The sequence below is a fragment of the Hippocampus guttulatus genome, chromosome 5 (assembly GCF_054856545.1).
Source record: "Hippocampus guttulatus isolate MCC_2025c chromosome 5, RoL_Hgut_1.0, whole genome shotgun sequence".
NCBI classification, from domain to species: Eukaryota; Metazoa; Chordata; class Actinopteri; order Syngnathiformes; family Syngnathidae; genus Hippocampus; species Hippocampus guttulatus.
In genome coordinates this window covers 2895239-2922592 of record NC_141265.1, presented here as the reverse complement: position 1 = coordinate 2922592, position 27354 = coordinate 2895239, and the positions used below count along the sequence as shown (strand labels likewise).

Sequence of the window (27354 nt, the reverse complement as noted above, 5' to 3'; positions counted from 1 at the left end):
GTTGTTGCATTGTTGTTGATTCAGCCGGCCGGCGAGGCTTCACACGTAATCATTTCCGGGTTCTGCCGAAATGACGTGCGCCTCGATACAAGCTTCGTGGAAATGCCCCTCCCATTACTCGACACAAGCTTCGGAGCCTCGGCCAATTTCGTTCCATCACTAATTGTCAGTGTTGTGTCCAAGGACCGGCAACCCGAGGCCAAGGCCAAGGACTTGGAAAATTTTCCGAGGCAAGGCCAAGGTCAAGGACTTGAGAAATTTTCCGAGGCCAAGGCCAAGGACCAAGGAATTGCCTCCAAGGCCAGGGACCAAGGACTGATTTTGAAGCTGAGGCCTAGCCGAGGACATGTATAAAACAATGCTATCATACCACTTGGCAGGTCTTCATGATTTGCAACACCCCTCCATCATAACCCCTCGCACTCCCTAACGCTTGAATGAAGTGTTTTTATTCAAAGAGTAGAACAGTCAGGGTACGTGTTATTTATACTGAGAAAAACAAAAAAGCATATGATATACATTTATGAATTAATGTTTTAGTGCAGTAGTTTCTTAATGGGAAGTAAATCAACACTCAACAGGCATGACATGGCACGGAAGACAAGTTGAGAAATGACTTTGCATAGTCAAGTCAATCACTGAGTGCAGAAAAAGTGGTAATCTTTGCAGTGATAATTTTACAGTTCACCGGCAGCGAGTCCCAGGGACTCGCTGATCAGAAGAGTATGAGTCCCATTATGCATTGAGAGAGTCCCAAATTTCGAATTCTGAAATGGTCTACTTATTCAATTGCATATGATAATAACACAAACAACAACATATACATACAATTATAAACAAATGTTGCAAAAATTTTAATAATTCAGGAGCAGGCCTGAGGATTTCGGCTCTTTGAAGTGAACGATGAGTCGTTTTTAGACGAAAAAAACGACCATGTAGAGTAAGGTGTTTTTAGCCCAAAAAAAACCGACCGTGTATAGTAAGGCGTTTTTAGACGAAAAAAAACACCATGTATAGGAAGGCGTTTTTCGACGAAAAAAGACGACCATGTATAGTAAGGCGTTTTTAGCCGAAAAAAACGACCATGAATAGTAAGGCATTTTTAGCCCCAAAAAAAAAAACATGTATAGTAAGGCGTATATAGCCCCAAAAAAACGACCATGTATACTACAGCGTTTTTAGCCGAAAAAAAACGACCATGTATAGTAAGGCTTTTATAGACGAAAAAAATGACCATGAATAGTAAGGCGTTTTTAGACGAAAAAAAACGATCATGAATAGTAAGGCGTTTTTAGACGAAAAAAACGACCATGTGTAGTAAGGTGTTTTGAGCCGGAAAAAAAACGACCATGTATAGTAAGGCGGTTTTAGCCCAAAAAAGCGACCATGTATAGTAAAGCGTTTTTAGCCGAAAAAAACGACCATGTATAGTAAGGCGTTTGTAGCCGAAAACCCCCCCGACCATCTATAGTAAGGCGTTTTTAATTGAAAAAAAAAAGACCATGTATAGTAAGTCGTTTTGAGCCGGAAAAAAAAGGACCACGTATAGTAAGGTGTTTTTAGCCGAAAAAAACGACCATATACTGTATAGCACGTTTTTTTTACCCGAAAAAAAATGACCATGTATAGTAAGGCGTTTTTAGCCCAAAAAAACGACCGTTTATAGTAAGGCATTTTTGGCAGAAAAAAAACGACCATGTATATATAGTAAGGCGTTTTTAGCTGAATAAAACGACCATATACTGTATAGCACGTTTTTTTAGCCGAAAAAAAAAACGACCATGTATATATAGAAAGGTGTTTTAAGCCGAAAAAAACGACCATGTATAGTAAGGCGTTTTTAGCCCAAAAAAACGACCATGTATAGTAAGGTGTTTTTAATTGAAAAAAAAACGACCATGTATAGTAAGGCGTTTTGAGCCGAAAAAAAAGGACCACGTATAGTAAGGCGTTTTTGGCCGAAAAAAAAAACGACCATAAATCGTAAGGCGTTTTTAGCCGAAAAAAACGACCAATGGTGCATTGGTTTTCTTGATTTGCTGTCAGCCGGGTGAGGGTGCCCCCTCCCCTCTGCCGCTGGCCCGAAGACAGCCGGGGGAGGCTCCAGCACACCCCCCGACCCCGACCCTTGTGAGTACAAGGGGATGAGAAAATGGATGGGAGGGTGGACGGACAACACCCATGCCAGCAAGAAGAGAACACGCAAGAGCGACAGGCCGGAGCTGGATTTGAACCCTGGACCTCTGTGTTCGCACTCCAACGCACTAACCAGTGGGCCACGGAGCCAGCCCAGCATCACATTCAAATGTATAAATGAAAGCATAAAATATATATATATTTTAATTAAAAAAAAATAAAAGATCAACCCAACATATTAAAAGTCATGAAAATCTTAATTCTCTCTGTGTTGTCATTTCTTGCTCTTGTGCAACTTTCTTGGCTTTGATCTTCTCCACCTGTTTCTGTCAGCGAAAGGGGATATGTCATCTGACCATCTCAATCACAACAGGACATTTCCTGAAATGTCATCAGCCATCTAAGTCACAACAGGATTTTTGCGTTTTTGGCCGGGTTCGATTCCAGCTCCGGCCTCCCTGTGTGGAGTTTGCATGTTCTCCCCGGGCCTGCGTGGGTTTTCTCCGGGTGCTCCGGTTTCCTCCCACATTCCAAAGACATGCATGGCAGGCTGATTGGACGCTCTAAATTGTCCCTAGGTGTGAGTGTGGGCGTGAATGGTTGTTCGTCTCTGTGTGCCCTGCGATTGGCTGGCAACTGATTCAGGGTGTCCCCGCCTACTGCCCGAAGACGGCTGGGATAGGCTCCAGCACCCCCCGCGACCCTAGTGAGGATCAAGCGGTTCGGAAAATGGATGGATGGATGGATGGCCAAAAAAAACGACCATGGATAGTAAGACGTTTTTAGCCGAAAAAAACGACCATATATAGTAAGGAATGTTTAGTGTCAAAAACGACCATGTATAGTCAGGCATTTTTGGCCTAAAAAAAAAAGACCAAGTATAGTAAGGCATTTTTAGCCCCAAAAAAACAACCATGTATAGTAAAGGATTCTCGGCCCGAAAAAAACGACATAGTATAGTAAGGCGTTTTTGAGCCGAAAAAAAGGACATAGTATATAGTAAGGCGTTTTTGAGCCGAAAAAAAGGACATAGTATATAGTAAGGCGTTTTTGAGCCGAAAAAAAGGACATTGTATATAGTAAGGCGTTTTTGAGCCGAAAAAAACGACATAGTATATAGTAAGGCGTTTTTGGCCCGAAAAAAACGACATAGTATAGTAAGGCGTTTTTGGCCCGAAAAAAAACGACATAGTATATATAGTAAGGAGTTTTTGGCCCGAAAAAATTGACATAGTATAGTAAGGCGTTTTTTGCCCGAAAAAAATGACATAGTATATATAGTAAGGCGTTTTTGGCCCGAAAAAAAACGACATAGTATAGTAAGGCGTTTTTGGCCCGAAAAAAACGACATAGTATAGTAAGGCGTTTTTGAGCCGAAAAAAACGACATAGTATAGTAAGGCGTTTTTGGCCCGAAAAAAACGACATAGTATAGTAAGGCGTTTTTGAGCCGAAAAAAAGGACATAGTATATAGTAAGGCGTTTTTGGCCCGAAAAAAACGACATAGTATAGTAAGGCGTTTTTGAGCCGAAAAAAACGACATAGTATAGTAAGGCGTTTTTGGCCCGAAAAAAACGACATAGTATATGGTAAGGCGTTTTTGGCCCGAAAAAAAGATACATGGTCGTTTTTGACGCTAAACATTCCTTACTATACATGGTCATTTTTTTCGGCTAAAAATGCCTTACTATACATGGTCGGGTTTTTTTCGGCCAAAAATGCCTTACTAAACATGGTCGTTTTTTCGGGGCTAAAAATGCCTTACTATACATGGTCGTTTTTTTTCGGCTAAAAACGCCGTGCTATAAATGGTCGTTTTTTTCGGTTAAAAGCGCCTTACTATACATGGTCGTTTTTTTTCTGCCAAAAATGCCTTACTATACATGGTCGTTTTTTTGGGCTAAAAACGTCTTACTATACATGGTCGTTTTTTTCGGCCAAAAATGTCATACTATACATGGTCATTTCTTTTCGGCCAAAAACGCCTTACTATACATAGTCGTTTTTTTCGGCTAAGAACGCCGTGCTATACATGGTCGTTTTTTTTGGCTAAAAACGCCTTACTATACATGGTCGTTTTTTTTTCGGCTAAAAATGCCTTACTACACATGGTAATTTTTTCGGCTAAAAACGCATTACTATACATGGTCGTTTTTTTTGGCCAAAAATGCCTTCCTATACATGGTTGGGGTTTTTTCGGCTAAAAACGCCTTCCTATACATGGTTGTTTTTTCGGCTAAAAACGCCTCACTATATATCAGTGGTCCTCAACTAGAAATGCTGTCGGTCCACTTTTTTTTTTTTTTTAATAAGACCAAGGTCCGGTCCCATGCACGGCGGTCATGGGGAGCAGGGCTATATGCCCATTTAATATGGTCAAGCCAAGCTTATACAAATCAACACTCCTCACAACCAACCAAAAATGGGGTGCATGAAAATAACAGTTATTCACTTTGCCAGTACACAGCAAAGTGAATAATTGAGAGGTATTGTGTTAAGGCACAGGAACTCTTTTATTTTGTTAAGTTGTGCCTGCTTAATAATAGAAATAGCCCTTTTAGGGAAATAAGACATTTTTTCCCTAAAATTTTCCTTAATTTAACAAAAACAAAACAAAATACTCATTTTACCAAAATAAATACTAAACATGAAAACAAAAATATCCTTTTCATTTGTACAATTCCCCTTTTCACATCCCCTCTGAAATCACTGAAAAATATATCAGAAGAGGAGTTCAGAACTATTTTAAATACTGACACAAGGGAGCACAGGTGCAGTGCTGTTCTTCCACTGAAGGTGAATGCAATGTCTGAGGCATGCAAATATTATTTGAGGACACCATTGTGATGTTCATTTACCATGTTGTGGTGTTCTGCTGTTAAACAGCTGCAAAGATCCCCGGGTAGACGGGAGCAAAACTGCACACAATCGAAACCTCCCGCGATTCGTCTTGTCTAATTGTCTGTGTGCGGCTCTCCTGGGCTGAAGCTGTGAGCACACTGTGGCGTCGCGCATGCGTCTGTTTCCTGACACAATCATCCATTTTGAATGCGTGTATTGGGATAGACGTGTGCTGACGCTTATGTATAGGCACACCTTAAGTAAGGAGGAGCCAATCAGCGCATCGTTATCGCCGACATGCCCTGCTCAGCCAGGGTCTCCAGTTCGTCAAACATTATACACAGTCGCGCTGCTGCGGTCCTCTGCAATACATCTGTTAGTGCACGCAAAGAATACAACGGATAATTTTAACAAGCGATCGCGGTAATGCGCAGATTAGAGTCCAAAAATATAAAATGTATAACGTTAAAATCACTTTATAATTTATTATTTTATACAATTTGCCGAGGGTCCGGACAGAGGAGGTCGGCGGTCCGGTTGTGGATCGCGGTCCGCCAGTTGAGGAAGACTGGTATAGGTCATAGCCTAGGCATTAAATTCATTTTTTCATTTTTTTTATACACTTGTTGTAAAGCGTTGAATGTACATTTATTGTGTGCGATCTACGGTGTTTTTACCCCATATTTACTACATTTACTTTGATCAGCGTTTCAATTCTTTCTTGAGTCCAAGGCATTTTCCATGACAACAATCTCACAGAATGTCAATTAAGAAAAAAATAATCAAGTATGGAGGATGAAATCATGACATGTCTCCATGAACGCACACATTTGCTTACTCAGTGTGGAAGGTGGGCCTTGCTGGGAGATGAACAAATCTCGCCATTTTGTGGGTAAATTATTGGAAAAGTATGTTTTGTGACTGATGAAAATATATATTTTTAATTCCACCAAAATATGATTCATACAGCGATCCATGCTACACAAATCTGTGGATTTGACTTGGGGAAAAAAAACATTTTTCTTTTTATGGCGATGACCATATGGTGGAGAAATTCATATTTCTTCCCATGCATTTGAGCAGGAAATATGCAACCCAGCCATTTTAACGATGCCATCATTTAAATGATTGGATTAAAAAAGAAAATGCATGTAAAACATCGACCATATAACTAAAATGGACGAGAAATTCATGTAATCCTAAATTTTTGTTCGTCCTCTCATCACATGCAGTGGACAGGAAGGAACACTAGGTGGCAGCAGTGCGACACTATCTCCCTTGGCTACTCCGACCAGTATGATTAGATTAGTTCGATTTGCCCCACTATTACAAGCACGCAGGAAGAAATCTTGAGCATAAAATGTGTTATAAGCGCAGCCAAGTTTCCGAGTGCTCGTCTGCTGAGGACCCACGTGAAGAAGAAGCCGCTTAAATCGTTGAATAAGTGCAGTAAGCACCCATGCACGCGCACGCTTGTGTGGCGTACGCACGCCGAACAAAATAAACGACCAGTCGCCTCGTTCCAACTCTTGTAATTGCAATTATACTGTGCCAACTAAGCCAATTAAAAACCCCCAGATGGATACGTGGTGCAGAAGTAAAAGACTTATCTCTCTTTGATGCGCTAGCTCGGATGTCATGCTTTTGGTTCTGTCTTTGTTTTGTTTTAGCGTCAGCTGGAGTGGAGGGCGTTCCTCTTCGGCGGTGCACCCATGTTTGCTTTTTCAATCAAGCCTAGTCAAGTATTTAAGAACTGCCAAGATGCCAAGTTTGTCGTATTAATTACCTTGCTTGATGGTGTGCTCAAGTCTTAAATTCTAGCCCTTATGTTCCTCGTCACTCCTTCACCTTCTTTACACCACGGAGACTCGACAGTGACATATTTGCAGAAAATTATGACTAAATGTTATTTTTTTAAAAAGTGATATCGGATCATTTCTCACGGCACGCTCGTGTGCCGGCACAGTGGTTGTAAATCACTGTCCTGTGAAAATGATAAGTCTGTTAACAAGTTAAAGTTGAACTACTGTTATGCACTCCAAGAAAGTATGAGTTCGCTACTTATATTGTATGAACAGCGAATGAAGGTGAATTATTAATTGGATCAATGGTGGCGTCTTCTGCAAATGAGCATTTATGGCACTTCTTGAGCCAGGAGCATGGATGTAAACATTGCACATTACAGTGCATTACAATCTACACAAATATATTGTACACTAGTGGAAATTTTGTGAAAGTTTTCTAACGTCATATTTTGAATTGTATTTTTCCACTGGATGGTTGAGTTTGATCGTAGTTGATCTTTAACCCATTTAATTCGTTTTCTTATTCTTAACAAATTCAATATATCGACCACCACTAGTAATCTTTTCTTTGTGTTAAAAGTCTGCTGAAGCCCTTTTGATTGTTAATTCTAATATACTGTATATGCTCACATTCAAACACGTTCCACCATTTCATCAAATGCCAATGCAAGATAACAATTAGATATTATTACACTTGAACCTGAGATGCTCTCAATCAACAAAACCAGTCAAAGGCTGGCATGATGAAGCGCATTTGTTGTTCTTGTTGCTACATTTAACAGTGACAAAAACTGAGGCATTCACTCATACAGAACCGTTAGCTGTTGAATTCAAGACCACAACATTAAAATTCAGCAGAGGATATACTTAGATTCATAAAATAAAAAATACAATTACTTTTTCCTCAGTGCAGTCACTGGCAAATAAAGGGATCTGTTGTTTCGACGTGATAAAAGGTATCAAATGGCAGAGCTCAATGTCTTTAAAAAAACAGTCTTTTCGAGTCCAGTCTTCAGTGCTCCACTCAAGGCAGTCCATTTAGCTCCTCTGTGCCCCCGACCGCACTGCAGAAGAAAACCTGCACGACAAATAACTGCGGTCCAAGGCGAGGGTGGACATAACTGGAAATAATGCAGTGGCATCTGTTAGACCTTCGGTGGGGGAACTGGCCTTAGTGCCTAGTGAGCAAAGAAAGAGAACTATCTTACTCCATATCTTGTATCGGAATGATAAAAATGATTATAAAGACGGTTACTGTGCCACCAAAGCACGTGTTGGACGAGCTTGGCAGCAATGACCATTTCTGAGATGGTAAATGAGAAGAGCGTGGAAATCAACCAAGGATATGTTCTCAAGGCTGGACTTTTGCATTTGAGCTTTGTTTTGTCCACCTGCTAATAAGCGGACCGTTTCCTGCTTCACGGTAGATGACAAACAGGCAGTTTATCTCAGCGCAAGAAATTAAAGAGAGCGTTACCTGACGGACTCCCATGTAATTTTGGCTTGTGGGATTTGGTCTGTTTGCCGCTGCTAGAGGTGGAGGAGGAGGAGCTCCTTTGGGTTTTGGCCTCTTAGCCTACAATGATGACAGATCATTTGATGTGATTAGGATTTGTTCCATAACGACACATGGTAACTTTATCAAAGAGTCCATTTTAACGTTACCGGCGGCACTTGGGTGGGTGGACGGGGAGCGGGCGCTTTGTTATGATGGAAAGCGGAGCTGTCCACTGCCGGCTGCTTCCTTACTTTATGGCCACTGTTACATAAAAATGACGTTTTATCCTGTTGGATTCACAAAGCTCTGTTGACAGTGACATGACCAAACTGCGTTCAATGAAATGTTTGATAGTGACTTACGTTGGTAAAATGGGACTCTGTCGCTTTTTCCAGACGACGACCGCAACGGCAGCAATAATCCCCAGAACCACGAATGAAATTGTCACTGCGATGGCAACAGTCGATCCTGCAGAGACAGAAAACTGATCATTTGATATGCCTCGATGCAAGCTGTAAATGGACATTCCCGGGCTTCGAATGCAGGCAGACCAAGTTTTTATCTACGAAATAACTGCAGGTACCACGAGAAAGAGAGCTGAATTCATTGTCCTTGGAACTGCATGAAGGAGGCAACCAGCCGGGTTCACACTGACACTCGCTTCTGTGATTACACACCTGAGGAGTTGAAAGGACAAGGGCATAAAAAATACAAAACAACAAAAACAGCAATGTTGTCTCTAGGATAGATACGACACGATAGTTCTTGCAGCACTTACCGCGTGGCCAGGACATTTTGCTGAACAGTTTGTGTTTCTGAAAGCCGCCGAAAGACTCACGCATTGATTGTCACTGCACACCTGAAAAAAAAACACGACTCTCATGTTAGAAACAGAAACTGTTAACTTTTATACTGGAACTACACTGAAAATCCAGTCAAGGAAAAAAAAAAAAAAACTGATGCCGCGCGTCACCTTTCCGTCCCCACATTTGGTACCGGTGTCCACCTGGCCGTAGTCTTTCGTGTAGTCCTCAAAGAAAACTGCTTTGCAGTCACCAATCCTCACCATGCGACCATAGTTTGGGTTGTCGTTTCCACGGTGACAGAAGAGCTTCCCACAAAACACATCTCTGCAATGAGCGCAGTGATTTTACTGATGCAAGTGCAAGTACAAAATGTATGCATGGCAAAAATGAACAAGTTTACTATCAGTGACTCCGCTCACAAAGGCAGACCACTCACTGTTGCTGGCAGGGGATGTGTCGATCATTTGAGGGACGTTTGCAGAAGGCATAGTAAGTTCCTCTGGTGTTCTGGTTGTAGCAGGAAGGACGAGCGTCAATAGCACCTGATGACAAGCGAGCCTGCTATTTATGGTCTGCTTGCGAAATCCGAACCGAATTTTTTTGTGCAGTCGGCAATTCACAATTCAAGGAAGATTGACACTTACTTGGTCCGTATAATTTGATGCACTGGTCTGATCTTTTGGGACACTGGCCGTTATGACAGTAACCAGAACCTTCATCGCACGGTAAGCCGTTGACACTGAATACATCCTCAGGACAGGCGGCGTTCTGCCCATCGCAATATTCCGCGAGATCACACTCATCCTGCTTCGTCCGACACTCCCAAGATCGTGGAAGTATCTTTGGAGACAACAGGACCGATTGCTCGTTATTAGGCCTTTTTTTTTTTTTTTTAAATTCCTTTCTCTTTTACAAAGCGCTAGCATTGTGGTGATGGGGAGTATGCAGCGACCAACCGGACCCAGTGGGTTGGGCCACACTGTCAGGGTTGGAGCGCGAGTTACATATTTACAATGACAGCTCTTCCGAGATATTGTTATGGAAAAGTTAATACACCCCATGACGAAGCATTTGACCAGTTTAGCTTCCAGAACACTGAAAATACAATCAGTAGAGAGTGTTTTGTTTTCACTGTGACTTTGTTTGGCTCATGACTGGCTGACGTCAGTGCCAAGGCTTGACTACGCTTCTTTCCCGTAAGCCTAATGAGGACAAGCTCGAGAAGGGTCCAGCTGGAGACAAGCTGGATAAACAGGTGGATGGATGGACATTGGAATTTTGTGACTCGTCTCGCAGAATGATGTTGGAGGTTAACCCTTTCGCAATGAAAACATTGTTTGCTTTGGATATTCCCTTTAAACGGTTCTCACAGCAATACAATGTACAGTTTTATCAGATGGTTGACATATCACTTGATGCTAAAAATAAAAACACTTCATTAAAAACGGGAAGAGATAATACATATCTAGCTACTGGTTGTTTTCCCCCCAACGCTTGGGAATATTGTCCAAATCCTGAAATAGGATCAAAGTGACGACTGCAGCTCTATCCTGATCATCTTATACTTTGGTTACGAAAGCTCCCCCACTCGTTCAAAACAAATGAATTTGAAATCCATTGATTCAAACCCTCTCACTTGTCCATAGACTTGTAGAGCAAGCATTTGGTAGACAATGTTTTCAAACTATTGAACATGGGGCCACTTTTTGTTTTCATTTTGTTATCATTTCATTCGGTAAAGTCTCAGGTAGCAGGCCGTGTCTTAATTTTGTTGTTCAAATTCCGTCTTTTTTATTTTTATTCTTAAAGAAATGAACAACAATGGGCAATCTAGATCCTTCAACTGACCTTAACATTCAGAATGGACGAGAAACCCAGAGCACCCACAGAAAAACTCATTGGAGTGCATTCAAAGTCAAAAACTTTGACTGTGCAGCAGACACTACGACCACGCACATCACTTTCCATCTCTTACTTATAATCGCTCAAAGAGATGCACCTTGTGGGGGGGAACAAATGTAAGGGCTGTGGATCTTTATTCAGTTGTGGCGCCAACATGTGATGTCATCAGACGGTCTCTCTGTATAATTTGCTACCCAGAGCCCCCCACCGGCTAAAGCAGAGACTTTGTCGGAGAAGGGTGCACGTTGCCGTCGGCCCCGTTTTCCGATCCACACGACTTATTTTCGTGACGTGGGGTCGAATGTGTTTAATTCCGCTGTTTGTGTGTGATCCCCTGGACGTACAGTACTGGTGCACTTTTTGTGAGAATAAACAACAAGCCTTTTTGATATCTTAGCAAGCGTGGATGTGGCTTTTTCCTTTCACCACACTGACCCAAAACGTTCGACCAGCCTATCCAAATTCAAGACATTTGTGACATCACATTAACGTCCACATGTGGCCACGTTAAAACATTAAACCTTCAGTGCAAATTTACCACACAGGATGATTTTTTTTGGGGGGGGGGGGGCGGGGGGGGGAATGCAAAGCGAGTCTCACCTTATCTTCCCATTAGCTTTGAAGATTAATTTGTTTTTGTATGTGCTGGCCTTTTGTATGATTTTGAATATCATTATCCTACGGACTCAAAATGTGTACAGGACTGCATTGGGCATGATTATCATAATACGCATCCGTTAACAATTCCAATCTAAAGGCAGTAGATGGTCATATACCTATGCTGGTTCAGATACAATCCCTCAAAATCAACACAGAATACACTTCCATATACAAATCTATGTATACTTCATAATACACAAATGTTGTAGGGATTTTTGGTGGTTGCTAAACAATTGACTGTTGGATGCTTTGAGCTTCATACTATTTTCATTGCAGCCTGCACCACATCATACACAGCAATTGCCTTCCATTTGTACGACATTGCTCACCTTGCACTTGTCACAGCATTCCCCCGCAGCACACTGGGAACCCTCACTTAGGGCGCAAGTGGTAGCGTTGCAGCATGGGTTGGTGCACTCCTATCAAAAGATGTCGCAATCATTGTAGGACTGAAGGCGCTGTCCAAACAAGATCAGCAGACAGAACGCCAGAAATGCTTTTTTGAAGCAGAGGAAAAAAAAATCAAAAACGCATAATTGTGGCAGTCTTCCCCTTTCCATCTTTAGCTGAGAGCAACCCGCAACTACAATGAACAACTCAGAACACGTTCACTGCTTGCCATAAATTTCACTGGAATGCGCAGGCACAATAATTTTCTTCAGGCGTCGTAGACAAGCAAGACAACATTTAGAAAGACACCCAAATGGCAACAAATCAGCCTGAGGTTTGTCACAAGCTTTAAAACGACACTTTATGAGCGAAGACAATAAGTAAACCAGTCCATTTAATCATTAACACCTGAAAATGCATGTATGCTTTTTCAAATTCTTGAATGCCTCCTGAGGCATGATGCCAGTCGACACTTTTTTAATGTGGTTCGTCGACTAATTAAAACTAGCAAATATTTCCATCAGAAGCCGCTGGGGTTCACCACTAAAAAGGAAATACATGTATCTCCGCTTGCTTTTATCTTTGCAATTTATAGTGGTATAGAATTAAATCACAGTGTTTCTCCATTTAGACATGATGAAACACCTCTCATTACGGTAACCGTAATAACAAACCAGCAATTGATTCTTAAGGTTTGGAAATGTGTTTGTTCATGTCAGACTCCTGACTGTACCTTCGGGCAAAAACCCAAACCAAACTCTCAGACAATGCGAAGCAATGTGCTCCGCCTTATTTTAGGAAAACATTATCCCTGAGGCAGATTACAATATAACAACACCGTTCCAGACAGAGAAGCTGTTCATAAAAAGTTTGGATAACCTCTCGATACAAATCGACCATTCAACGGGTGGATTTAAACCAAGTGGCGCAAGTGCCACAGTTCAGATAGATTTTTTTTTTTGCTCTCAGGTGACACAATTTGGATGTGAGTCATGGCATTGTAAAAAAAAATACCGAAAAAAATAACAACACTAGCTCTCGTTAGAATCAGTCCTGTTTCAAATGCCGATGAAAATCCGATGAAATGTAGCTATTGGATGCTCGAGGCACTGAGAGCAGGCACATCGTAAAGCAGCCACGTTGCCCTGCCACAACGTTCACCTTTTTTCCTACAGTGAATGAAGCAAATGCGGCAGTTGCTCATCTTACCCACGTTGAAGGGGAAAAGCCGCATTTTGGGCATCAAAAATATGTCTCGGTATATATTCTAGGCATATACATTGTGACACACATGCCTCAAACTTCTATGGTCATAGCAGATATTTATGACTTAAAATCTCAATGGAAATATATCCGATTAGAAATAGGCATCAATTTGAATACGGGCAATTAGATGTGCAGTGTAAATTCGCTATGTGGTCCTTGACAAAAGATAAACCTGGAACGGAAGCGACAAGTTAGGTTCACTAAAGTCTTTTGTGATGGAGAGGAAAACGATTCGCTTGATGCCTTTATTCAAATCCGTTGTGTCCGTTTACCTCTTCAGGGCCACAGTCACACTGCTCTCCTTTCTCCACAAAACCGTTTCCACAGACAGAGGGCACCACCAGACTCCTGTAGTCTGGTTTGTCCAGCATACAGCTTGGGCTGCGGCCAGTCAAGTATCTGTTATAGTCTCTGCTGCTGCAGCTACTGAAAGTGCGAGGGGTTTCCCAGCTGGTGGAACAGAGGGCAGATATTGCATTGATCAGAAATCCATTTGTGTCAATGCATTGCCTTCTTCCATCAGACAAGGAATGAGTGCTTATGGCATTGGATGTGATGCTGACAATCAAACATGTCACAGGAGAAGATCTGAAGAATGATCGCTGCCTAAGTGTTTGGGCATCCCCAGCTAGGAGGAAGCCTCGGTGCTCACCAAGCCATGTCAAAGTCTCCTTGAGCAGGATACTAACCCCTGCAGTTATGACGTGGCATCAGTAGATGAATGAGAAGACAGTGTTAAAGTTGCTTGAGTACTTTGAAGGTAGAAAAATGAGATACAAGCAAGAGCAGAGTTACTGTAAAATACTAAAATAAATCAAATCAGGGCACCTATAGTAATACCGTATTGGCCCGAATATACTGTATGACGGCCCTGATTATAAGACGACCCCGTCTTTTTCAAGACTCAAGTTTGAAAAAATACTTTTTGAACACCAAGTTAATTTTTATACAGAAAATAATTACAGTACATCTGAAACAAATGATTACAACAATATATTTGAGGGGAAAAGCATGTTATTTTGCCTCATTCAAATCTGAAGTGCAATCACATTCGTAAATGAATGGCTTATGGTTTTTGAAATGTAAATTACATCATGACTTCTCATCAGCTGCCGGTTAACCTGGCCGATCTTCGACCCATTTTTCTCCAGATTGTCACAACGTTTCTCCATTTTCTGTTATCTCTTCTCTTTTACGTTCTTACCGCTATTTTTTTATTTTTCTTATTAATGCTACCGCTATTTTTATTTTTATTCTTCGTGGCAGGGGTTCACTTTGGCCTGGGGAGTCAAGTTCAGTATTCGCTTCAATGATATCGGGCGCCATCTAGCGTCGTGAATGGGTATAACGTCTAGACCCCGAATATAAGACGACCCCCACTTTTTCAGTCTTATTTCAATGCAAAAACCAACCTCTTATATTCGGGCCAATACGGTAGTGTCGATGGACAATGTGGGGTTCTTTCATTAATTGATAACGTTCATATGCCCAATCCATGTATATTTTGTTGCAAATGTTTTTATGCATCGAGTAAACAGTAATCTTTACGTGGCTAATTATTGATAAAATTGAATACACCCATAAAGGCACTTGACACAGCTAAGGGTTTCTTTGAATCCAGAAAGGCTGTCCTGTGCCTCTGTGTAGACAATATGCTGCTTTTGTCATGACATGTTGCTATGCTGTAATTATCTCTCATGTGCCGTGCTGCAAGTACGAGTGGCAAATACATTGGTTATTACTTGCAATGCGGGTAGACGAGTCTGTGTATCCCTCAATCAGCGTTAACCCTTTCAGGGACAGCGATGACTACAGTGGACAGGTTACAGGTTATCATTACTGTGGCATGAAAGGGTTAATATATTGCGGAATTCTGCTTTTGCCACATTTGTGACGAAATGGTGTTACGCCTGATTATTGGCTCATAAATAAAGTAGCATCTTGACTAACACTTGGTCACTGATGTACCCTAGACTGTATATTGGGTAAATGAACAACATGGTATGTTACACGTACCGGTACATGTTTTGGGCTTAGTACCGTCAGCAACAAGGTGTGTTTGTAGCAACCGACAGAGGGACGTAAATTGTCACGCCTCATATTCAACAGATAACGTGTTGATTTCGTCATCTCGTGTTGCGACACTGACATATCTTGCCAACGGTTTACTGTTGAGTAAACATCCGCGCTGCATTTTGCATGCATTGTGAATGCAGCCACATTTCAGAGGTTCCTTACCTGAGGGACGCAGCCATGATGCAGCTATTACCAGAGCAGATACAAGCACTGGAGTCATCATGATTCATGCCAAGATTATGGCCCATCTCGTGGGCCAACGTGGCTCCCACGGCAATGGCCCGATTATTGTGGTCCTGCGAGACACCAATGCGTCAATTTCCTCAATGTCAACATCAGTGAGGTTCCTCAATCTGTCTTGTTCTTCTTTATTCCAATAACTGTGATGTGGTTTTTTTAAGCGCATGGTTTGCAATTCATGAGAAGTATCCACTTCCTTATGCACAATCTTGTTGTTGGAAAGCAGGCGTTTTGTTTCATGAAATGGGTTTCATGCAAAATAATAAGATAAATGCAAAGATACTAAGAGTATAGCGATTCCAAAATGTGAGAGTCAAACACTCGTTAGAATTCCTCAGAGACCAATGTCTGTCTGTTTTTTTTCAAGGGAACACCCCCTTTGGATTCATACTAACAGCCGGGATACGCTCCAGCATGCTACGCAAACCGAGTGGGGATTTGCGGTTTGGAAAATGGATGGATGATGGAGTTATACCAATGACACGGTACATTGGCAAATTGGATGATTTATTTTCGGGGATTTTGTGCCAAGTGTGAACTATTAGTTATAATTGAAACCAGTCAAGAGTTTAGAGCTATTTTTGCTCTACTTGCTATTTCAAAAGGGTAGAACAACTATCAACTGAATATGTTTGAAATGTTTGCATGTCGATTATTCGGGTCAATATTTGAAGAGATTTGTTTTCACATGCGTACTCGACTGCATAATTCATGTGTACGCACTCAAATTATTTCTTTGTCTTTTGAGATTACATGAATTGCGCGATCCTCTTTGACATCTGATGTTCGGGTCAGTCAAAGGTTGCAATCAGCACTTAATGGAGCATGTGTCTGCCAACGTGTGCTTAGTATTTAAACGAGAGCGGGCACATCCCACCATATTTAGTTAAACGGTCGTCCAAAGGCTCACCTGCACAACTCCAACAGAATGACCGGAACACAGAGTCCCAATGTACGCCAGTCCCACCGTTGCTCCCTCAAAGTCAATCCCACTGAAGACAAATGGAAAAAAAAAAAAAAAAATTCATTGGAATTAGAAATTGTTTGTATTTCCCATGTGAGCTCAATAAAGCGAAACTGGCTGTCTGTTGTCATGTTATGTTTGTGAAAAGTAAAATTTGAATGTGTGTAGGACACTTCTGTTTAGGTGTCAAATTGAATCAGTTTCAGAGTCCTTGTACATAGCAATACATGGCAAGAGGAAGTCAAGCTTCCCTTTTGTTTAGCACCAAAGAGATGTATAAGATGGATAGATTTTATTGCTGTTCCAAAGGTCTGACACGAAAGACTTTTTCGCGCATGATTTGTCCCGACTCCAGCATCGGTGATTCCAAAAACTCACGAAATCGCACACTAGCGTTGTACAGATTCTTGAAATGGAAACCATTCCAACCTGATAAGATGCGCATTGTCATGTTTTTTTCTCTTGACCAGCACAGAATTCCTCCATGTCATGAAAGCATTTAGGTTAGCTCCAGCCGGAGGAGTGATGGAGATCAAGTCACCATTGGACCAGATCTCCAGCCCAACAAGAGCAATAAAGGTCCTCAGGGGTTTGTACACCTGCACAAAGTGAGGTCACTAAAATCATCAAACACTCATTTTCATATAAGATAAGATAGGATAGAATAAGTTAAGACAAGATAACGTTACAGTAATCCCTCCTTTATCGTGGTTAATGGGGACCAAAACCACCCGTGATAAACAAAAATCCGTGAACTAGCGACCCCCCGCGCCCCCATAGGTACATGTACATGTGTATGAGTATAAAAAATATTTATAAGGCCAAATTGAATGGTATACATGCACGTAGAAGTAAATTTTGTAGTAATTAACATTACTTAATGCTGTATACTAATCGATTAGGTTAGGGTATGAATAACAAAATACAGTAAACATACAAATGTAGTACTGTATATGTTGCTCTATGTGACTTGCTGTTGTTTTGCTGACTTTCGCTGCTTCTCACGGACCGTTTGCAGACTTTTTGCGGACTTAAATGTTATTTATTTATTTATTTTTGATGAATATGTTTGAAAAAATCCGCGATGCACCGAAGCCGCGATAAACGAGCCGCGAAATCGCGAGGGATCACTGTATAGGTCATTGTTTGAATTAGCATTGACTTACCAGGTTGACATAATTCAAGATTTCGAATATCCTCTTCCTCAGGGCCGTTTGATCCCGATTCAGCTTCACATACTGAAACCCAGGTTACAATTTGAGAGCAGGTTCACACCCCATTACTCATAAAAGGAAGACTGTATGTGCAAATCCAAAAATAGGATGTATGAAAGAGTATGTATGCCTGTATGCATAAGTATGTTTTACTGGCAGTCATAAAAAGGTGAGAAAAACTCATACTGTAACTACTTTACGCCCCCCCCCCCACCCCAAAAAAATAAATGCTTCCTAGTATTCGTGGTGACATTCTGTGTCGTCCTACCTCCCGGTTATCAGCAACAAGGTAGAGCTCAATGTACTTCTGTTGATGCTCAATCGATATACCCTGAAATATGACAAGAGAGTCAGAAAATTAGTGCTCATGTACCGTTAAAAAGACACCAAATTCTGATTGTATCCGCCTCCAAAAACAGAATCTCTGTGGCAGCAGACAACTATAAAATGCAACGTCTGCCTTCAGTTCCATGGTAGGGTTAGACCAGGGGTCGGCAACCCAAAATGTTTTGTCGATATAGGACAAAAAAAACCAAAAAACAAATGTCTGGAGCCGCAAAAAAATAAATAAAAGCCTTCTATAAAATTTACAATGAAGGAAACACATGCTGTATGTATGTATGTAGGAGACTGGACTGTCTCCAAATTGTTTGTTATTTATTCCTTTGTTATGTGTTCACAAACGCCCTCAGAGAATTTATTTAGTGATTTCCTCACTTGATTTTTTTGTTTTGGTGCATTATTTTCGCTTTTCTTAGTGTCAGTGAAGTGATCATGAATTTCCGTTTTTCGCAGGCTGTCTTTGAATGCCTCTCGAGTTGAACAAGAAGAGAAAAGGCACGGAGTCTGACGCAGACGTGTCTGTGTTTGTCGAGACTGTTAAAAGCATAAATAGTGTACGTTTTAAACAACCAACTCCACAGCTCTCCTTTTTCAGAGCTGCAACATGAATTTATATCTATTAGAGCTAGATTAGCTATCTAACTATCAAAATCTTTTTCCATTTTCAAAAATGTTTATAAAGCTCCAGGGAGCCACTAGATGTCGCGAAAGAGCCGCATGCGGCTCTGGAGCCGCGTGTTGCCGACCCTCGGGTTAAACCATGAATTTTATCGAGTGAATTTCACATACGGCCACAGCAGAGCTTTTGCGTGTAAGTGTCATGGAAGTGGTTTGCGAACCGCTTTTCTTGAGCGACTGCGGCTTGTTGGGGGCTCGAAATCTGTGCTCCATGTTGTGTTGGTGACACCGCACACCGCGGGTGTGTAGTCCTTCTCGTTGAACTTCGTTACGGCGTGATCCCCCTCATCATCGCCAGCGAGGGGCTCAATTAAGTACCTCTGGGCTGATGTCCTGAAATAGCCCCTAAAAAATACATTTGGCGAATTATGAATACTATGGGCAAAAGTTATAAGATTGGTTAGAATGTGTGATGTTACCATATTCATACATTTGGACAATTATATGCACCCAATTTTATGGTAAGCAATTTTTGAAAAGACAGCATGGCAGGCTAATCAAGGTGCACAAAGGCATGGAAACACAATTTTGTTGTGGAGGAAATCCACTAACCCGGATAGAACCCTGACTTCAACCTCTTTAAAGACCTTTGGGACAAAAATGTCACCGGCACACTCCTAAATCTTGACCACCGTCCTTGTCAGAATCAAGAAAGCAAAATTGTGGATGTTGCGCAACATCCACCAAGCAGCTTTAAAAAAAAACACACACACACAGTAGCTGGTCACATCCATACAACCAACAAGTCAATCCAAATCTATGGGTGGAAAATATGAAGCGTAAAAACTATCATAGATGAAAGGGTTGACAACTCCATATTTTCATTCCTTTTCGCGGCACCAAGTATGATTGTTGTCCATTAAATTGAACGGTAATTGCAGGGCTTACCGAAGTCCGTCACACGTGCTGATGCTAACCGCCGAGTCACTTTCGTTCACAATCTTCCCGTGATAGTAGCAGTGATCCTGATAATGATGAGACAATGTATTAGTTTCTGGAACATGTTCCGAATCAAGGCCCAGGGGGCCACATCTGGCCTGACCCCTCATTTTATGTGGGACGCAATGTGGTTTTTGCTCAAATATTTCCTGAAATTTAAAATCTCCAGATTACAAATAATTCCACTGAGATATTGCAAGCTTTTTTTTTTTGTTAACACACTCACTTTTATAGTAACTACAACAATAGTTGAACAAAGGCAACATTTGTTTTCAAATGTAGTTGACCATCATTATGTGAAAATATGATGGTGGGATGAAATGCTTGGTTTCACACTCATAATAGCCCTCTGAGGAAAATCGTACCTACATTGATGACACCCCCGATTTCGTTTTTTTGTTTTTTTCTTTGCACACATCCAACATTTGGTGAATAATTCACAAGCCTTGATATTCAATAAATACTTACAATGTCATTTGGAAAAGTGGTCACTTGTTTGCCATCTCCTTGGTAAAAAGTCTCCGTGTAGTCTTGAGTAAGTAAGTCACTGATAAAAAAAAACAAAAAAACATATGATATTATCAGTCATATATTACTAGCATATATGCCGTGCTATTTCGTGCAAAATCATGGAAGTAGCATGAGTAATATGGGCTGGAGGGGGAAAAAAATCTCAGTGCTGTGAGAACATCCAAAAATCAGGAAGTACGACAGACGGCCACTTACACACTTCATTGGGCATTAGCATTCAACCACTATGGCTAAATAAATGCCACTCGAAACATTAAAATCGAAGAAATCGGTGCTTACTTGTTTTTTTGTAAGTGCATTTCAAGGTCTCTTCCTTCTACCGTCATCGCATATCTAATGGTCTCTGGCCTGAGGTTCTGCAGAGGAAGAAAATGAGGGTTACCCCATTGAAACAAATCTGATTCATGTCCTTCTACTCCATATGACTTACACAACTGCTAATATGTACCGTACGTGACAAATAAGTGTCGAACAAGGGGGATAAACAGTAAACGCAACCGTAACTATTGTCATGGTCCTGAATCGATCACAATTGGACAGCTCGACTTGCTTTAGAAGACGTTTCTCCTCTCACCTGAGGAGGCTTCATCAGTTCATACCACAAAGCCAAGACAGCCCCGGATCAATTATGTGCTTTGAGAATGAAATGAGTCTGACCTGGTTGAACGAGGCACACCGACCACATCTTCTATTTTATGTGTTTTCTGATTGTATTCCAAGAAATCAACCAAGAAATCATCCAATCTATATTGTCACTGTAACTTCAAACGGCAACATTTAATGAGGCTGAAGGATTTGCATGGTACTTTGTACTGTTTGCTCACCCCGGTGTCTCTTCTTCTGACAAGGTGAAGTCTGACAGGTCGAACGAGCTCATAGTCCTTTCCGCCCTCAAAGACGGGAGTATGGCTTTCTGTTGAGATGGAACAAGTATTTTGGCTTTGTGATGAGGTACAATCAAATATGTTTTATACGGTGCTCCAATCATATGATCTGTTATCAAATGCAAATAATCCACTGCTCCTCCCGATCATTTAGGTATTATTATATTTGAACACTAAATGAGGGCACGAGACATCATAAAATTGGATTGCAGGAGGGAGCGGACCGGTATGGCCTGTAAATAGCGACAATCCCCATATAATTGACAGCCATTGAAATGCATTGGGATTTTTTTGTTTGTTTGTTATAAATAGATGCAAATCATTTCTTCCAAAAAATAAAAAATAAATCACCGATGAACTTCCAATATGTGTTTTCCATGAAAACTGGGGGTGGGAATAAAAATCAAAAGAACGTTCATTCTTAACAAATATCGTGTATCATCATGACAACACTGCTCAATTTGTTTCTACGGTTCCGTGACCCTTGAGCATAGGGATCAACGGGATGTCTGCTTTATTCTGCAGCAATACAACAAATGAGCAGGTGTTTGTCACCATACAAAGGCAAAATCGATGATGCGATATCATATTCGGAAGATTAGCAAAAATGCTAAGTAATGTGGCAATTACGATAAGGTAGAGAGACCGTTGTCGTTAATAAACGAGGCATTATGTTGTCAGCAGTGAACCTTTCAAAATAATAATGTCTATTACTTGAAAAGTCTCCAATAACGCTGGGAAAATGTACTAACTGTAGATTTCATTGATTTTTTTGGATAAAGAGTTGCTGGACAAAAATGCATCAAGGATTCATCAAAATATGTTAGAGACTGGAAATCTCAAAACACATGCACTGACATGCAGCAGAGATTTTTTTTCTCTCGTTTTTTTCAGTCGACATACGCTACTGTGAAAAAGTTTAGTGGGAAAATTTGGCAGGTGACTTCCAGGCTTGTGGAGGGTTGCAAAGCAACAGCAAGTGCCAATTAGATTCTGTTAGTTGGGCAGTTCCATTGACACCACCGTGACTCAAAAGGCCCAAAATACATTCATCTCGCTCTATTTTTGTCCTCGTTGTCACCAATACTGTGAAAAAAAGTTTGATATATGCAGCATCATATTAACCCCCCTTTGCCTTCAGTAAGAAATCCTGTGCCCTAGAAAAAAAAGTACTATGCACGTTATTTGCCTTTTTAAATAGTTTTAGTACTCGTCCATACCAGTAGTTTGACAACATATATTGGTTGGCGTTATAACGTACTGTTTTTTTCCCCCCAATTTATGACACAAAAAGGGTGTGGGATGGGCAGTTAGGTAGTATTGGTATAAGTAGGTAGTATTTTCTGCTGGACACATCATGGAAAATGTAATCAAATAGTACACCTTCAAGGCATGAAAATGTAGCCACACTTCAATATGTGAACAAAATATGGATTAAGAAATTTGACTGAAACAAAAACCAAGAACATACTGGGCCACAAATATTCGGATGTGATACTGAGTCCCCCCACTACCCCACCAAAAAAAGAGTAAAAGTACCGGTACTTTTTTTTTAAACTTCATTTCTTGACGTTTATTTCTTGACAGCAACTTCATTTCACTCTGAATATTTGCTTGACTAGTACGAGTTGATCTGGCAAGTTCACTACATTAATACAGTAATCATTATTAGCATTATTCTTATAACTTCATCATCATATTAATTGTCAGTCACCCTTTGACATTGGTGTCAAAGTCAAGGCTCGGGGGCCAGATCCGTCCCGCCACGTCATTTTATGTGGCCCGCAAAAGCAAACCATCTGTGTCAACTTCCTGTACCTAAATCTCAAATTGTCATACATAACAAATGACACTCACTTGAGCAATAATTGAACAAATACTTGACTGATTTCAAAACTAGCGAGCCATTTTTTTTTGTGTGTGTGTACAAGTAATAATACGATGTGATGATTCAGCATTTATTTGGTTTCACTGTCGTAACGGCCCTCCGAGGGAAGTTATAACTCCAAAGTGGCCCACGACAAAAATGAGTTTGACGCGCCTGCCCTATGAGGACACTGAAATGGGCTATCATTAGCTGTCATCTATTACACAATGTGCAGACACGTGCAAAAGGTTCATGGTGCTCAATGATTTCAAGAAAATACTTTTCGGAAGTAGATGACAGTTTACAGACAGGTCAAGGAAACAGAAGAGGCACATTCGAGGCAGTAGTTGTTAATTAGCTCATGCACAATGAAGAGAAGAGTACACAAACTTACCCGATAGCTTGAGTGAGGCATTTAGGATGAGGACCCAGAATAGAAGTTTTGGTGTCATTGTCGTTAGCGGTAACCGAGCAGACAGTGGCGCCGATCACATTTTATTCTCCCCACCTGCATGTTGTGCTGCTGCTCCTGTGAGGCCACACCTTCACCCGCAATCCGGCAGCCGTCACAGTTTACTTCCTTGTTGACATCAAATACTCCCACTGCTCACAACTGGCCTGAGCACGCCTCTGCTATGCTTCAGGAATGTAGGAAGAGCCTTGCGCTTCGTCATTTATGACCCACTCGGGATGATGTTTTGCGGCCCCCTACTTGACATCCGATTAATATCAGTGTGGCCCTCACCATTTTGTCATGTTGTTGCCCTGGACATTGTGCGCGTGCACACTTGTGTGTGTGTGTGTGTGTGTGTGTGTGTGTGTGTTCACTGATGGGCATCTTTCGGCTACAGTATTGGTAATTATGCCGAAGTGACACAGGGTGGAAGGAAATGATTTTTTTTTTTTTAAGCACTGGGCCATCTGGATGGGTCTTGAATATACATTTGCAGTGCTCAAGAAGTACGTAAGACATCATTCCTCAATTAGACATGAGGTGTACGTAAAGTACCAGGGAGATGTGAGAAAGGACCGGGTCAACGATCTTGCTCATTTTTTTTGCAGAACCGCTAATGTTCTGAACTGTTATTTTATTTTTATTCCTCATATCAGAATTTAATTTCTCAAAACGACTTCTTCAATCTTCACATCAGCGTATCATTTGTGCACATCCAAAAAGCAATTTCTCATTTCTTGGACAATTTGCAAATGCTTTGCTGCAGCCAAGCAAATGATGTAAGATTCTCATTTTTTCCCCCGACATGATCAATTGCTTTTGTCATGTTGATCAAATGTATTAGAATGAGTTTCAATTGTCTCATGCCACACTACATTTTAGTGTTAGTTCATGGTGTAAGTCATTACATGCAAAATGGATGATACAATTTGTAATAATATCCATCCTTCCATCCATTTTCCGTTCCGCTTTATCCTCTCAATTGTCGCGGGAGGGGGGGGGGGGTGCTGGAGCCTATCCCAGCCGCTTTCGGGCAGTAGGCTGGGGGACACGCTGAACCGGTTGCCAGCCAATAGCAAGGCACACAGAGACACGACAACCATCCGCGCTCACACTCACACGAGGAATACAATACACCTTTATCGATACAGAGCTTAACCACCACGGCGGCTGTAACAAAGCGCTTTAGAGAACATTTAAAATATCATGTCCAAGACATCAGACTATTGGTCCATATATAAGGAGCATCAGATTATAAGGCGCGCTGTTGGCTTTTGAGAAAATGGAATGCCTGTAGGTGAGCCTTATAGTGCGAAGAATCCGGTACTTTGAGTCATGTGGATTTTAAGAAAGAAATTGGCTTTTGTAGGGGAACTAAAAAAAAAAAAAAGTTGAAGAGATTGGATTAGTTGTACAATTTTTTTTTCTTTTCGTGGTGGCCTATATACTGTGTGTCACTCACACAAAATTGAAACATTTTTTTGATATTGAGGTAGAATGAGTCGCTTCTCTTTTTTTGGAACGAAACCCATAAACCAGCAAACTGCCTAATTCTGCATCGCGTCAGCATCAGTCACAGCGCTTGTGCAAGAAAGTAATTTCCACTTATAGCATTTGCTCGTCATTGATTTCATAAGTTTCATGATATCAAGTCATTACAAGTGAGCTCTTCACTGAAGCTCATTCCCTGTGCTCTGTCCCGCACACACGACACACATGCTGTAGAAAAAAGGCGACAGAAGACAATACGGTCAATGCGTCTGTTCCCTTTACTGCAGTCTTGGATAAATCGGAACATTTGCTCAGCGTGTGTGCAGGATGTTGCCTCGCACAGAGTGCTGCTTTGATCTTTATCCAGTCGGTTGATGATTCTACCAACTGTCAGATTTTTCTCTCAGTGTTTTGCTTTTTTTTTTCTGTCCGACCGCCAGACAGACACTGGAATTTAACAGTGCCGTGTATTTGCACTATAAACATTTGTATCGGCGACTGCCCAAAGATGACAAGCCTGCAAATAAGAACACTTCAAAAGTCCTAAGACAGAGACATCGCTTGACACTCCAGTTTTATGATATCTAAGGGTGGTTTTATCGGTTGTTTTTCAGCTTATTTACACAATCATAAAACACAGAGATTTATTGACATGCATTCATTCCCTCATGTTGAGGACATGACCTAACGAAAGAATGACGTTGTAGACACCACATTGTGGTCAAATAAAAATGCTGGTTTGGCTTCTACTCACTTACAGTACATCAATCTCATCACAATTAAATTCCTTTCCTTAATATTGGTTTGAACTGAGCGGAACTCGGACATGGGCATCCACAGGACCATTCGTCATGTATCCCAGATTTTTCGCAAATACTGCACAGTATCGATAACAAATATAGCCAAGTCATTATTCTAGGGGGGCGGCCCGGTGGGCTGGTGGTTAGCACGTCGACTTCACAGTGCAGAGGTACTGAGTTCAATTCCAGCTCCGGCCTCCCTGCATGGAGTTTGCATGTTCTCCCTGCGTGGGTTTTCTCCGAGTACTCCGGCTTCCCCCAACATTCCAAAAACATGCACGGCAGGCTGATTGGACACTCTAAATTGTCCCGACATGTGAGTGTGGGCGTGGATGGTTGTTCGTCTCTGTGTGCTCTGCTAGTGGCTGGCGACCGGTTCAGGGTGTCCCCCGCCTACTGCCCGAAGACAGCTGGGATAGGCTCCGGCATCCCCCTTGTGACCAGAAGCGGATCGGAAAATGGATGGATGGATGGATGGATTATTCTAGGGGATTTTAACTTGCATGTTGATAATCGATCAGATGCATTTGAAGCGGAGTTTTAAGATTTTATTTGCATGAATTTCACTCAACATAGTTCTCAAACCAACATGAGGATCATTTTTGTATTTTCTTGAGCACAAATTGTTTTATACACAGGGACATTCCCGAACACGCCTTTAAGAAGCGCCATCTGAAGTGACCGCAAATTTTATTCACATTCGAACAGAAACCCCAAAGGACATTTTACCCTCTTCTTGTGATTACAATGTTGACTATTAAAAAAGAAAATAAAATACCACAGACCACCATGACGATCAGATGAAACAAAACTACTAAAAAGAAAATGCCGGTGAAAGGACGTGGCAAAACATACGTTCGAAGTTAATCGACAAATATTCAAAGGCTACCAAACCACTTTCAGCAAAGCGTCAAAAATGAGAAGCAAAAAAGTTTTTATAACCTGATAAATGTTCCCAGCGGGGTATCTGATGCAAAATGTGAGGAGTTTGCAGCTTCACTTCAGCAGCAAACTAAAAACAATAAAGACAGCTTTTATTCCATCCCAACTGAATAATTCAAACGCATTGGCAAAATGTTAACCGTGTGCAGTACAGTACTGTACTTGGACACAGTCATGTAAAGTTGTTTGTAATACACAATACCGCCACTGGGGAACAGTGTCCGTCTGTTTTCAGATACGCAGCGAGAAAGAGGAATGAGAAGAGCATTCGTTTGTATTTGCATTCGGGTGATGCGGATAATGTCTGCCGTCTTGCTACCAGTCCAGCCTGCAGGCTTTTTGGCGGAGCGACAATGACCTGACATTGTGGGAAAATGTGACGAGGATTAGATTACAAATATAGATACATATGGGGAGGGAATAAATGTAACGATGGTTCTGGAGGCTCATAGTGACTCGGGGCCTGAGAAAGTAGTCATTCAATTGGCGGCGGTGACGTACTGGGGCCCAAAGGGAAACTTTTTCATGGGGTCCCAAATGCCTGGAAGTACCTCTGTATAGATGGAAACGCTTGGATGATGCGGTCAAGCCAAGGACAGTGCAGGTCATTCAACTCCTGCCTGTTCTG

At 41.4% G+C, this 27354-nt stretch overlaps 1 protein-coding gene across 2 annotated transcripts; it reads right to left on the bottom strand.

The window, feature by feature from the left end:
- Nucleotides 1-7273: 7273 nt before the first annotated feature.
- Nucleotides 7274-23601, bottom strand: adam28 (ADAM metallopeptidase domain 28). 2 transcript variants are annotated; one of them, XM_086111748.1, is made up of 22 exons: nucleotides 23434-23599; nucleotides 21113-21201; nucleotides 20568-20644; nucleotides 20226-20304; nucleotides 19707-19783; nucleotides 18980-19163; nucleotides 18067-18129; nucleotides 17751-17822; nucleotides 17014-17183; nucleotides 16531-16612; nucleotides 15543-15676; nucleotides 13577-13754; nucleotides 11978-12067; nucleotides 9731-9926; nucleotides 9523-9628; nucleotides 9254-9410; nucleotides 9059-9139; nucleotides 8864-8957; nucleotides 8643-8748; nucleotides 8448-8541; nucleotides 8260-8358; nucleotides 7274-7960 (listed from the first exon to the last, which is right to left on the bottom strand). In XM_086111748.1, exons 1-22 carry the CDS (start codon nucleotides 23489-23491, stop codon nucleotides 7928-7930), a joined length of 2319 nt encoding a protein of 772 aa, XP_085967874.1. In that variant the 5' UTR covers nucleotides 23492-23599; the 3' UTR covers nucleotides 7274-7927. The 2 variants fall into 2 exon arrangements, 1 of the variants encoding a protein (XP_085967874.1); XR_015100961.1 differs by lacking the exon at nucleotides 7274-7960 and having other exon boundaries at nucleotides 8448-8567; nucleotides 23434-23601.
- Between the last annotated feature and the right edge of the window lie 3753 nt (nucleotides 23602-27354).

Excerpts from the sequence above, each read along its gene's own strand:
- adam28 (XM_086111748.1), bottom strand. The coding sequence starts at position 23,491 with ATGACACCAAAACTTCTATTCTGGGTCCTCATCCTAAATGCCTCACTC. Across the intron at positions 17,823-18,066 it reads TTGTTGCTGATAACCGGGAG|TATGTGAAGCTGAATCGGGA; the intron begins GTAGGACGACAC and ends CCTGGGTTTCAG. Across the intron at positions 17,184-17,750 it reads TCTTGAATTATGTCAACCTG|GTGTACAAACCCCTGAGGAC; the intron begins GTAAGTCAATGC and ends CACTTTGTGCAG.